This window comes from Pseudorasbora parva, chromosome 24, assembly GCF_024679245.1.
Source record: "Pseudorasbora parva isolate DD20220531a chromosome 24, ASM2467924v1, whole genome shotgun sequence".
NCBI classification, from domain to species: Eukaryota; Metazoa; Chordata; class Actinopteri; order Cypriniformes; family Gobionidae; genus Pseudorasbora; species Pseudorasbora parva.
In genome coordinates, this window is record NC_090195.1 from 1,204,851 (window position 1) to 1,218,052 (window position 13,202).

The 13,202-nt window shown below is 39.5% G+C and overlaps 1 protein-coding gene across 1 annotated transcript; it reads left to right on the forward strand.

Annotated features, from left to right (window-relative positions):
* The first annotated feature begins 7,904 nt into the window (after positions 1 to 7,904).
* On the forward strand, positions 7,905 to 10,835 carry LOC137063766 (peptidoglycan DL-endopeptidase CwlO-like). Its single transcript, XM_067435037.1, has 6 exons — positions 7,905 to 7,920; positions 8,021 to 8,205; positions 9,115 to 9,269; positions 9,444 to 9,907; positions 10,114 to 10,322; positions 10,465 to 10,835. The coding sequence occupies exons 1-6, from the start codon at positions 7,905 to 7,907 to the stop codon at positions 10,672 to 10,674; spliced, it is 1,239 nt and encodes a 412-aa protein (XP_067291138.1). The 3' UTR covers positions 10,675 to 10,835.
* The last annotated feature ends 2,367 nt before the right edge of the window (positions 10,836 to 13,202 follow it).

Consider the following 13,202-nt stretch of genomic DNA (forward strand, 5'->3'; position numbering starts at 1 on the left):
TCGTGCAACTCCTAGAGCTTGTTTTTTCAATAACACAACCCTGCAGTGCCAGAAGAGCTCGTCTGTGTTTTAAACGCAGAGAGTGTTCGGATACAAAAGAAACTAAAATTAAACAAGCAGAAATGAGCGCAAACTGGACACAAGTCGAGACCACGGAGCTCCTTACTATCCGCGCTGAAGCGGAGATCGCTCGCCGTTATACGTCACATCAGGATGTCACGTGTCAACTCGACCCGGGACCGTTACGGGTTGTGTGTGAGCGCACATATTAAGGTATTTCGCTGGCAGTGTGAATGGACCAAATCTAGCGGCCCGGGAACAAATGCTGGGTCGCATTATCCGTGTATTTGCCGGAATCGCAGTGTGAAAGAGGCTTTAGTGTACTCGGGTCTCAGCGCTGCATTAGATACTGACGAAATTTACCAATTCACAAGATTAAAGCAGCACTGGGTAACTTTTGCTCTCGGGGTCCCCCTACAGTAGGGAAAAAATAATGTCCTCAACTACTGTCGTAAGCTCTGTCCTCCTACAACAGGGGATGCCATCTCGCGTGCATTTGTTGACATGACAGCCCTGATAGCCCTGAATTAGTGATGCGCGGGTCGTCTCATAACCCGCGGACCCCGTATGTCTATTTAATGGTCGCGGGTGCGTGGTGGGTTGTAAAAATATATCCAGTGGTGCGGTGCGGGCCAAATAACTTCATAAAAGCGGCCCCGCGGGTCGGTGCAGCACTAACAGTTCCCCTGAACACTGCAGGAGGAGTTCACATGCAGCTGTTCTTCTGGCGGCGCGTGTGAAATGTCTTCATCCCAGGTACAGTCAGTGGCTTATGCTTCAGCATGTCATATGAATATCATTTCATGGGTTTTATTTTTTTCAAACGCCAAATAATCTCGATGCTCACGTTTACAAGCCAGCGTCATTATAGTAGTCTATTGGTTAGCGTTTTCCAGAATCTATATGATACTTCAGTTCAATGTTTGAGTGGTAGCTCACCGTAACAAGCAGGACAGCATCGGTCGGTCAGCAACGTTCATAAAAACCGCTATGATGTAAATTTTTTACACTTTACACTTGAAATGTAAATTTTTGGAATCACGAAAATGTTCGTCTTTTCAAAATGTTAGTTGGTATGAATTAAATTTACACCTGATCCCTACCACGTGTAAATAGTGCATAAAACATTTGAACGTTCTGTGTTTTAATTTAAGCAAACTGATGACATTGCTTTTTAATGCATTATGTAGGGCAGGCCTAGCATAATAATATTACAAGAGTTGACTTGCCCGGTCTTTTTTGTTTTGTTTTGTTTGTTCTGTTTAATTTTGGGCAAAAGGCAGCACTCTGTCATTGATGTCACTGTCATTTTTTACCAGGCTGTCCAATCACAGTGGAGGAAGGGCGGGACAAAAACTACGCCGACCAATAATCCCACTTGTACACCAACCGAACAACTGTAATAGAGTAGTAGTTAATACTGCTTTTTACAGCATTTCTAAAGTCAGTAATATTCTTTAAAATGAGATACTAGTAGTAACACATACTGCCATGGATATTCTGTATCAAAGTATCTCAGCTGGAAAAACGCTGCCCTTGCAAATCGCTTTCAAGCACCTCCAGCTGGCTACAGCTGAAGAGCACCAGGTGTTTAGCTGGCTAAAACATGCTTTGGTGGACACACGATAACTTAATATTTATTGCTAGTCATATGGCCAATTATTCTCTTCAACATTTATGCAAAATCCTGAAGCCAAACCTGAGAAAGAATTCCAAAAGTGTCCACAGCATTCCTGGTCACGTCATTTGCAGTTGTAACTCATGGGCAAAATATCACACTTCCTGTTGGGTTTCAGTTTTTGCACCCAGTGGCCCTCATTTACCAATCTTGCGTAGAAACGGGCGTATATGTTGGCGTAAGATTGTGCGTACACTCCTCTCACCGCCTGATTTATGGAGCTGTGCGCACCTCTGCAATCCAGGTGTACGCAATACCTGCCCTTGATAAATGCCGCGGCTGAAAACAATCGTCATTAGAATAACACACCCCTATATATTCAAGTCTCCGCCTCCCTCACGCCCTCATTTTACGCCATGGACACAAGGAAGACGGCAAAGAAGCGAAACTTCACCGACGTGGAGATCGGGCGCGTCTCAATCATCTCACTAGTCCACTAGTCAGGGCACTGATTAGGACATAAGTCAATGGGCTGACTCCCTGATCAGTGCCCTGACAAGTAAGATGATTAAGACGCGCCAAACGAGACCATCACCAGGGAAGTGGGAAAAAAAACGAAATTGTTTTATTTGGGAGTTTAAAGAGTGGGATTAAAGGCACCCAATAAAACAAAATATGGACCTAAATTACGCGTACTAATAATAGTGTGGAGGTTGAGAAGCGCACTCCAGCAGTTTAAATAGCTGTTTGGATGATAAGTTACCATCACAATGCATTATTTTACAGCATGTTTTGAAACAATTAGCATTTAAATTCGTGTCACGTTGTATTGGGGTGTACAATAGTGATGATGATGTGATGTGGAGTAGCCTACCATTCATTCACATTAATAATTGCATGACAATTTGTAAGATTCTTATTATGGTAAATGGACTGCATTTATATAGCGCTTTTATCCAAAGCACTTTACATTTTTGCCTCACATTCACCCATTCATACACCGACGGCGATGTCAGCCATGTAAGGCGCCATCCAGCTCGTCGGGAGCAACTGGGGTTAGGTGTCTTGCTCATGGACACTTTGACACTTGGTCAGGTGGAACCGGGGATTGAACCACCAACCTTCTGGTTTGTAGACAATCTACATGAACCACTGAGCCACTGCCGTCCCTAATTATTATTAGGCCTATGATTTTTATTATTAATGACGCTGTTATTTAGAAGAAGAATGTCGTTATTATTTATTTTATTGTTATTTAAAAGGAGAAGAATGTAATTTGTATTATTTTGTCAGTCTGAATTATTCAGTCCCAGTCCGTGCACAGCTGCTGCACAGGCTCTACTGGAGGAATACATGCCTCAAATGCTTTGGTAGCCTATAGTCACACAAATTAAACATTGAAGTCTACGTTGCACAAAAATAAACACCGAAGTTTCTCATTGCTATGTTGTGTTTTTTTACAGTGGGTCATAATATAGCATATATTTGTCAGTGCGTTTTGTGGTGTTAGGAATTGTTTTTCTGCGCATTTTCATACTAACTCAAACGTGCGTACACCACCTCCTAAGCTGGCGTAGGATTTGAGCGTGCCGTACGCCAACGTCCATATTGATAAATCTCAAAGTCACCATGGTTTTGGGTGTACGCAAAGTGTACGCTGGAAATTTGGTGTACGCACTTTTGATAAATGAGGGCCACTGACTTTTGTAGGTGTCGAGCTGTTACGTGTCTACCAAATTTCATACTTGTACATGAAACGCAGCTTGAACGGCACTTAATTGAAATTTTATAAGTAGTGCTATCGAGCCATTTTGCCACGCCTAATTCTGAAACCCATATCAGATGTAAATTTTGACCACTTCTGACACGTGCATAGTTTCATGAGTTTTCAAGCATGTTTAGGCCCTCAAAATGCAAATCATTTGGGAGAAGAATAATAGGCTGAGCAATTCCAATAAGGTCCTCACACCATTGGTGCTCAGGCCCTAAATATATGGGAGAGCGTTGCTATAGTGTGTTTATATTGTATTGCAATAGAAGTAGCACATTAAAGTTAATACCAAATCAAAACTAGTTAGCACATGATTTGTAATTGAAAGGATTTAATAACAATGTATGAGTATGGTTACACTTAAAATAATAGTTACAAAATAGATGTGTTAGAGGATAATAACTTATACCATTAATCGTCCAGAGCCACCGTGAAACAGGCGTGTGCAGGAAATGGGCTACAGGTGCCGCATTCCCCAGGTCAAGACACTTTTGGGCTACAGAGAAGCAGCACTGGACTGGTGCTCAGCGGTCCAAAGGACTTTTTTCGGATGAAAGCAAATTTTGCATGTCATTGGGAAATCAAGGTGCCAGAGTCTGGAGGAAGACTGGGGAGAAGGAAATGCCCAAATGCCTGAAGTCCAGTGTCAAGTCCCCACAGTCAGTGATGGTCTGGGGTGCCATGTCAGCTGCTGGTGTTGGTCCACTGTGTTTTATCAAGGGCAGGGTCAATGCAGCTCGCTATCAGGAGATTTTGGAGCACTTCATGCTTCCATCTGCTGAAAAGCTTTATGGAGATGAAGATTTGGTTTTTCAGCACGACCTGGCACCTGCTCACAGTGCCAAAACCACTGGTAAATGGTTTACTGACCATGGTATTACTGTGCTCAACTCTCCTGAGCTGAACCCCATAGAGAATCTGCGGGATATTGTGAAGAGAAAGTTGAGAGACGCGAGACCCAACACTCTGGATGAGCTTAAGGCCGCTCTCGAAGCATCCTGGGCCTCCAGAACACCTCAGCAGCGCCACAGGCTGATCGCCTCCACGCCACGCCGCACTGAAGCAGTCATTCCTGCTAAAGGATTCCCCACCAAGTGTTGAGCGCAGAACTGAACATCATTATTTGAAGGTTGACTTTTTTTGTATTAAAAACACTTTTCTTTTATTGGTCGGATGAAATATGCTAATTTTTTGAGATAGGAATTTTGGGTTTTCATGAGCTGTGTGCCAAAATCATCAGTATTAAAACAATAAAAGACCTGAAATATTTCAGTTGGTGAGCAATGAATCTAAAATATATGAAAGTTTAGTATTTATCATTACATTATGGAAAATAATGAACTTTATCACAATATGCTAATTTTTTGAGAAGGACCTGTAATTAAAACGGTTGAAGTGAGAATTAAGGACAAGTTTTATGTGCGACCTGTGGCTAAGGTTATACAGCTACCTGAGATTCCTGACTAAAATTGGAATTTGACCTTTTTATAATGGACAGATTTCCTGATTCTTTAGAAATCTGGGTGTAGCTGTTAACAAGGTTTATTGTGAATGTATTTGGGATTTTTGATCCATTCATTGGGCTAATTGTTAAAAGCATTTATGATGCTGTAAAAGATCCTAATGATGTTGCACATATGAAGGCTCTTGAAGCAGAATTGGACCGCTTCATCGCTGAAAAGACCGTTCTCAAACAGAAACAGTGGCAGATCCAACTCCAGCTCATTGATTGGCAGATGAAGGCTACCAAAGCCAGTTTTGACCTGAGTGAGTCTGTTTTCTTATATCTTTAAAAGTATACCTAAATGACAAGTCATGCCAAGATTCAAGTCCAGTTTAAGACAGACTACCCACCTTATCTGCACTGAATCATATTGAAAATCACTGTTACATACTGTTTAGGATATGCACATTGGGACGCGGACAGGGACTGAATGTGTGGTTTGTTAAATCATTTATTTCCTGTCTCCAGATTCCATTCCTGACCCCATCCATCTAAATGAAGTTCAGAAGAGCTTGACACAAATTCAAGCAATTCTGATTCAGCTCAAAAACTTCTGGGAGAGTGTTGCTCAAATGCTGGACTACCTGGAAGAAAAGACCTTCTTTGGAGAAAATCTTATCGAAGACCTTGCCGATCTAAAAGATGAATTTCTAGGATCAGTCAAAATAGCCAAAGAGGTAAAATTCATGTTTACGTGATTATAAAAACATTTTCTCTTTATTTGCACCAGTGAACGCTGGTTTCCTCACATTTTGTCCAGCCTTTACTAAGGTTTCATCTCAAAGTCTAATGTGACTTGTACATGTTTTAATTCCTCAGGCTTGGAGCAGTTTTGGTGAAGGCTGTAAAAAAGCATCTGTCATCTTTAAGCTCCAAAACAAAGATGCCTACAAGTGTCTGGAGGTCAGTCCTTCCTCTCTCTCCAAGCAGGAGTGGGAAAAAGAGTACGAAAGTGTGAAGAAACAACTGGAGAATATTGACCCACCACAAGGTGTGACCTCCTCTGTTAGACCCGCCATTCGTTAATGATCTTCAATATCGCTGACACACACGAGTGCCTCATCCTGTCTGTTTTCTGTCTTATGATGCTGGGATGATGATGATGTTTAGCTTCTTAAAGGGTTACTTCAGCGATTAGCATGTGGCTTTGTATCAGTAGAAACCCTGGAGTATATTCAAATGATTGTGCTTTCCCCCCCTCATATCCTGAGACAAGAGATTTATGCATTTTATTTCTGTAAAAGTTCCTCCTATGATGCAAATTGACAATATTTGCATCATAGGAGGAATGTTTGGCCAAAGGCTAAAGACTACAGCCAGCAGAGGGAGCCATTTCCGCATGTTTTGACCCCGCGCATGAGGATGGAGATCACACTCACAGCTCAGCTCAGCTACAGGCACTCATTTAAACGGAGCTATGGTGAGCAATGTAAGTCATTTTTAACTTCTCAAATTAATTTTTTTGAAAGTTAAGCTTGCAAAGGCATGAACTGAAACGTGCCAGACTGAACTCGCGTTGTGAATGTATGCCGCGAGTGTAGTCGCGATTACCTCAGCTCTCAACACGAGAGCTCATTTATCTCACTCCTGCAGTTAGTGCTCAGTTCTGTGAGACTCGCGCGGTGACTCACTCATTATATTGAACACACACGTTCAGTTTTTAATTGTAGTGTCTTCTCCGACTCAGTCACAGTAATAAAGTTGGTGGCTTTGGGAATGGCCTCACAGGGCAGCAAAGCATTCTGGGAATTGTAGTCTTTCATCCCCATGAGACACTTTCTGTCTTTTCTCAGTCTAGAAGGCATCAAATTAAAAAATAATTTCACATTTCTACTACATTGATGACCCAGTTTAAATACAGATTAATCTTCTCAGCTCTGAAGTACCCCTTTAAATCCTCTACTAGAGTTCTGTATTCCCTTCTTCTTAACACCTAAACACTTTATATATACTCATCTTCATATGTACCATCTCTTTATGAGCTCTTGTAATAAGACTCTTTGCTAAAGAAATGGATACAAATGGATGAGTCGTTCTCTGAATAATGTTGTTTGATAACATAATTATTGAAAACTGAATCAAATGAGATTTGTAAATTATTGCATTCCTTTTTTATTCACAATTTGTACAGTGTCCAAATTGGACTTTGACCTTTTTTACAATGGACAGATTTGCTTATTCTTTAGAAATCCGGGTGCGGCTGTTAACAAGGCCCATTGTGAATGTATTTTACATTTTTATCTGTGAGACTTGCTCTGGCAATCAGCCAATGTCAGAGTTCGCTACCACTATTGTGGCAGTTTTGTGCTATTCACTTTCACAGAGTTGTTCAAATGTTACTTTGCACACTTCATACCACAGTTATAATCAGTCCGATTATTGTAAGATTTTGATCATGTGTATCAAATATAGCTCCCTTTCTCAAGCCATCTCTTGTTGGTTTCTATGGGAGACCATTCCAGAATGGAGATGTTTACATAAGGAGCCTGTTTCCTGCTCATGCTCGGGACATACAAGAATTTAAATGTACCTGTACTGTAACATTCGTGTGCAAATGGCAATAAACAAATAACTGCATTTAATTGTGCATTATAAGTCATGCTAACAATTAACAAAAGATCTTATTGAACAAACCATATAAACTTCCATGACTCACATGGACATTCAATTCCAGTTATCACAATCACACTCAGTGTTTCTTTGGAAGTCATTCTCTCTGAAGGGCGGAGGCCTTAGCTTTAGTATAAAAACTCCAGGTACCTTGTTCTCCACATCACTTCCTAAAACAAAGGTAAGTCAATCTCACTTAACATTTTTATGATCATTTTATAGATATCATTCCAGTTACATATTGTATTTTCTGAGGCATGTTTAAAATTAAACATAACTGTTCTGCTTTCAGTATATTTTAGAAGAACACTTGCACACATTTTTGTGTAAACCTACTAAAGATGGCTGATAGCAAAAGCAAGTATTAGTTTATTTAATCAAACAGATTTAAAAACAATACCAGACATCAATGTGATCTGTTCAGTCTTTAAGTATATACAATGTTTTTTTCCTCCAGTGGCTGTGTCCCAATGGAGCCCAGAGTTTGCACAAGATCTTATCCCTGCTGCTGAAAAGACAGCCCTTCTCTACAATCTCTCTTACCTGTGTCTGGCCAACTTCACCAACCTGGAGAGACTCATCAGGAGTCGGGCTGTGGAAACCCAGCTTCTGTTCGGATCCTCTGAATCAACCATGGTGAAAGTATGTTTCACATTTCTCTTGATTTCAGTGTTTTCATCTCTGTCACCTAGAAAGAAAAAAAAGTTGAAATTTGTGTCAATTCACTTAACATGATGAGTCTGTAGTAAATAGTTTTTTTAGCTAGAGATTTAATTTAGCTAAATTGGTTATGAGAGTCTCACCCTTAACTGAAAATAAATACATAATGTGAAATGAAATTTTTTTTTTTTTTTTTTTTTTACTGACATTTTGGGTCAAATATTTCATAACCAAAGAGTTTGTACACATCACCTTGGTTTAAAATAAATTTTGTATTAATTTCTTACATTTTTAACTTTAAATCTTTCCCCGCCAGCGTTTTTTTTAAATATTTTTTTTTAAGTTGCCAGCCACCGCCAGGGCTTTTGACCATTTTCACAAAAATGTAATAGCCTCCTGTGTAAAGCACTTTGAGTGCCTAGAAAAGCACTATATAAATGTAACAAATTATTATAATTAATTATAATTATGGGTAAGTTTCATAAAAAAACTACATTTTAAAAGACTGAATCCAATCAGATTCAGAGATGATCAAACACAGATGGAGTAGATCGAGTCCATCAACACCTCTAATGCTGTAGCTCATCCTGGGTCCACATCTCATTCAGTAACATTAGATAGTGTTAATTTATATGATGTTTAATGTTGATGATCACGTTATTTTACATATGCATCTGCTTACGTATGATCGCTTGTTTCTGCGTCTTACTCGCATGTGTTTTGATCAGGAGATTCTGTACTCATTCAGAAGTACAGCGTCTAACAGTGAAAACACTGTTAGTTTGGCAGGGAAAGAGTTAAACTTTAACAACTGATAATGCCATGGTGTTATGAACAGCATTTACAAGAGAAGTCTTTCATTCTTGATCTTATGTCTTGTCCTGCTCACAGTGTATTTTGACCAGTAAAAACCTGGTTGAGTCGCTGTTTCCAATGTTGATGACAGCTGTGGAGAAAAATAAGGCGACTTTGGCAGTCATGTTCCTAGCAAAAGCACGAGTCTGGATCAAAGACATTATCACTGATGTGGACAGGATAGTGGAAAAGTAAGGACATTTTCCTCATGAATACATATTTTAAAATACCTTAAGTAATTAAATTCTTCTTCTACATGTAACTGCTATAATATGGCAAAAGTATGAACATTTTTAAATCTAGTTACACCAGCCCATTGCTATAAAATGCCATTTTCATGGCAACATTTCTTCCACATTGTGTAGGTATGATTTACACAACAAAGATGTAGCATCGTCCACCAGTGATGTTATCACGGAAAAACAAGAAACAGATAAAAAGATTAAAGAAAAAGACCACGAGTTAAAGCAGACTGAAAAAACTCTGGATGATCTGAACTCCAAACTCAAAAAAACCACAGAAGAGATTGAGGAAACTGAGAAAAAGATAAAGAGCAAAAGCCAAGAGATTCAAGATTTTGCCAGATCCAAATCACAAACAAATACAGGCCTCGGCATCTTCGCTGCAATCGTGCCATTCATTGGGCTAATTGTAAAAAGCATTTATGATGCTATAACAGATCCTAATGATGTTGCACATATGAAGGCTCTTGAAGCAGAATTGGACCGCTTCATCGCTGAAAAGACCGTTCTCAAACAGAAACAGTGGCAGATCGAACTCCAGCTCATTGATTGGCAGATGAAGGCTACCAAAGCCAGTTTTGACCTGAGTGAGTCTGTTTTCTTATATATTTAAAAGTATACCTAAATGACAAGTCATACCAAGATTCAAGTCCAGTTTAAGACAGACTATCCACCTTATCTGCACTGAATCATACTTGAAAATCACTGTTACATACTGTTTAGGATATGCACATTGGGACGCGGACAGGGACTGAATGTGTGGTTTGTTGAAACATTTATTTCCTCTCTCCAGATGCCATACCCGACCCCATCCATCTAAATGAAGTTCAGAAGAGCTTGACACAAATTCAGGCAATTCTGATTCAGCTCAAAAACTTCTGGGAGAATGTTGGTCAAATGCTGGACTACCTGGAACAAAAGACCTTTGTTGGAGAAAATCTTATCGAAGACCTTGCCGATCTAAAAGATGAATTTCTAGCATCAATCAAAATAGCCAAAGAGGTAAAATTTATGTTTACATGATTATAAAAACATTTTCTCTTTATTTGCACCAGTGAACGCTGGTTTCCTCACATTTTGTCCAGCCTTTACTAAGGTTTCATCTCAATGTCTAATGTGACTTGTACATGTTTTAATTCCTCAGGCTTGGAGCTGTTTTGGTGAAGGCTGTAAAAGAGCATCTGTCATCTTTAAGCTCCAAACCAAAGATGCCTACAAGTTTCTGGAGGTCAGTCCTTCCTCTCTCTCCAAGCAGGAGTGGCAAAAAGAGTACGAAAGTGTGAAGAAACAACTGGAGAATATTGACCCACCACAAGGTGTGACCTCCTCTGTTAGACCCGCCATTACTGAATGATCTTCAATAGCTCTGACACACACGAGTGCCTCATCCGTTTATGTTTATAAAGTTTATGGTCTGTTTTCTGTCTTATGATGCTGGGATGATGATGATGATGATGATGTTTAGCTTCTTAAATCCTCTACTAGAGTTCTGTATTCCCTTCTTCTTAACACCTAAACACTCTTTATATATACTCCTCTCCATATGAATCATCTCTTTATGAGCTCTTGCAATAAGCCTCTTAGCTAAAGAAATTGATAATAATGGACGAATGTTTCTCTGAATAAAGTTTGATAACATCATTATTGAATACTGAATAAAATACAAGTTTATGAGATTTGTGAAATATTGCATTCCTTTTTTATTCACAATTTGTACAATGTCCCAACTTTTTTTGGAATCGGGTTTGTAGTCTCTTTTACCACTTTTGCCAGCTGTCCCCACTGTCCACCACATTTTACTCCTACCACTTCTTCCTGAGCAAGTGGACTCAATGGTTTAGCTGTTCTCTTGTGGTGTTCTGTCTGTCTCTCATTTGAGGAATTCAACTCACCCAGTGCCATGTGATGCTTTGCAGATGTCCATAGTTTTCTATTAATAGTTTTCTATACCATTCTCCAGTGGTGATGCTCTGTAGTTAAGAACAGCCAGGTATAAATAATAAATAATAATAATACATTTTATTTATAATGCACTTTCCATTCCAAAGAATCTCAAAGTGCAACAATTGAAAAGGGAAAAATAACAAAAATGAATAAAAAGTAAAAATATAGATTAATACAAACAATCAACACATTAAAGCCTTTCTGAACAGAAAAGTCTTCAGCTCTGCTTTAAACTGGTCCAGGCTCTGTCCTGCTCTCAGCTCATGGTCCAGGACTGGATGTTATGTGCTCAAACCCATATTGTCTTGCAAAGTCTTTAAAGCACTGGCTTCTAAATTACGGTTCATTTTCGCTTATTACAGTCATTGGAATACCATGACGAGCAAATATGGCTTTTGTTTGTGGAATCAGCCTGCCTCAGCTTGTCAAAAATGCCTTTTACTGTGGTGGTAATAGGCGAAATTAACTAACATTGTGATGTTTGAAGTGTTTTATATCTGTGGATCTTCCATTATCTGTGGAAGAGTTGATTTGAGAGACTAAATCGATTAAACGTGGTTAACTCGCTGTCGGCCACTGGCTGCTTGGTCGTCAAATTAAAACTTTAACAAACAAAAAAATGCTCTAAACATTTTTCTAAATTAACTTAATAAAGAAATGAAACGAAATATATCTACTTTGACATTAAAAACAAAACTGAACTATTTTAACATTGTTGCAGCCATTAAAAAAAAAAAGGGCTCCAGTTGGACTCGGGCCGATCAATTTGATAAGCTGTCAGACACGGTCCGGGCTTGGGCCTCAGCGTTTCGGGGCAGGGCCGGGCTAGGGCCTAGATTTGAGGCCCGTGCAGGGCTCTAAATGTCACTATGTCTCTGTGCATGCCTGGCTAATACAGTATATCTTGTGCCCACCTCTAGCATTTCTCTATCCCCATTTGTCCCTCATGTACAAGCTTCAACATCTGTGTTCTCATAGAGATAGGCACAACTCTCTTTGTTCCCTTTAGCAAAACTCCATCTAGCACTGACAGTTAATCTTTGAAATACTGTCATGGCTTTTCTAGCAATCCTTCACCAGGCACATGAAGTCCACATGAATCTGCACATCTTCTTCAGTGGTGCTTTTTGTTATGCAAGCTAGTCCTGGTGTTTACCTGGTATAAACTCAAATGTCAGATCATTTGTTAGTTATCTCAGTCTAACTTTACCCCTACCTCAGAGAGTCCTTCTCCCAGGTATGTAATTTCCCATTTCTTCTTTATTTATGACATGGACTTTTTATTAAACCTAGCTGCATGCAGATTTTCAGTCCCAGTATAGCTTATTTCCTGGCTTTTTTCTCAGTCTTTGAAAGTCTTTCATGGGCAGGATGTTTACCTGTGTCTAGTTTCAGTGAAATGTCTCTAACGTTTACATCCATGTGTGCTAACCACTCGCCTACTGGAGAGTTTTGTCTATCTTCAGTTGAGTCCATAAAAATGAGTTCTTCATTCTCATTGTCACTCATCCTTTCTTCTATCTAGCTGCACTTTTTTTCTTTGAAAAGCAACACTTAGCGAAACGATTCTTTCCTCCAAAATTCCTGCAGTCTTTTCCAAAAGCTGGGCACTTTTTTGTGCATGCCTGTTGCCACACTTCCTGGAGCCAATGCTCTCTTGACATGGCTTTTTTTTCTTTGACATCACCCTTTCATTAGCTCGTCAAACTGAATCCACCTCTGCTTTCTCTCTCATCACTGAAAGTCTTTAGCTGCGCCATCCCTTACGAAAGGAAAATATATTTACCATTATATTACTTGACTTGAAATATATATTATAATATATTGATGGTATTATACAATATATATTCATGTGATATTGTCATAAATCAGGCCTCTGGGGCTCCCTCTGATCACCACCAGAGGGCTCCCTCACCTCAATATTTATCCCCACTCCGG

Bases quoted from the DNA above. Each gene is read 5' to 3' on its own strand.
- LOC137063766 (XM_067435037.1), top strand. The intron at 9,908-10,113 runs GTGAGTCTGTTT...TCCTCTCTCCAG, and splicing joins CAAAGCCAGTTTTGACCTGA to ATGCCATACCCGACCCCATC. The intron at 10,323-10,464 runs GTAAAATTTATG...TTAATTCCTCAG, and splicing joins CAATCAAAATAGCCAAAGAG to GCTTGGAGCTGTTTTGGTGA.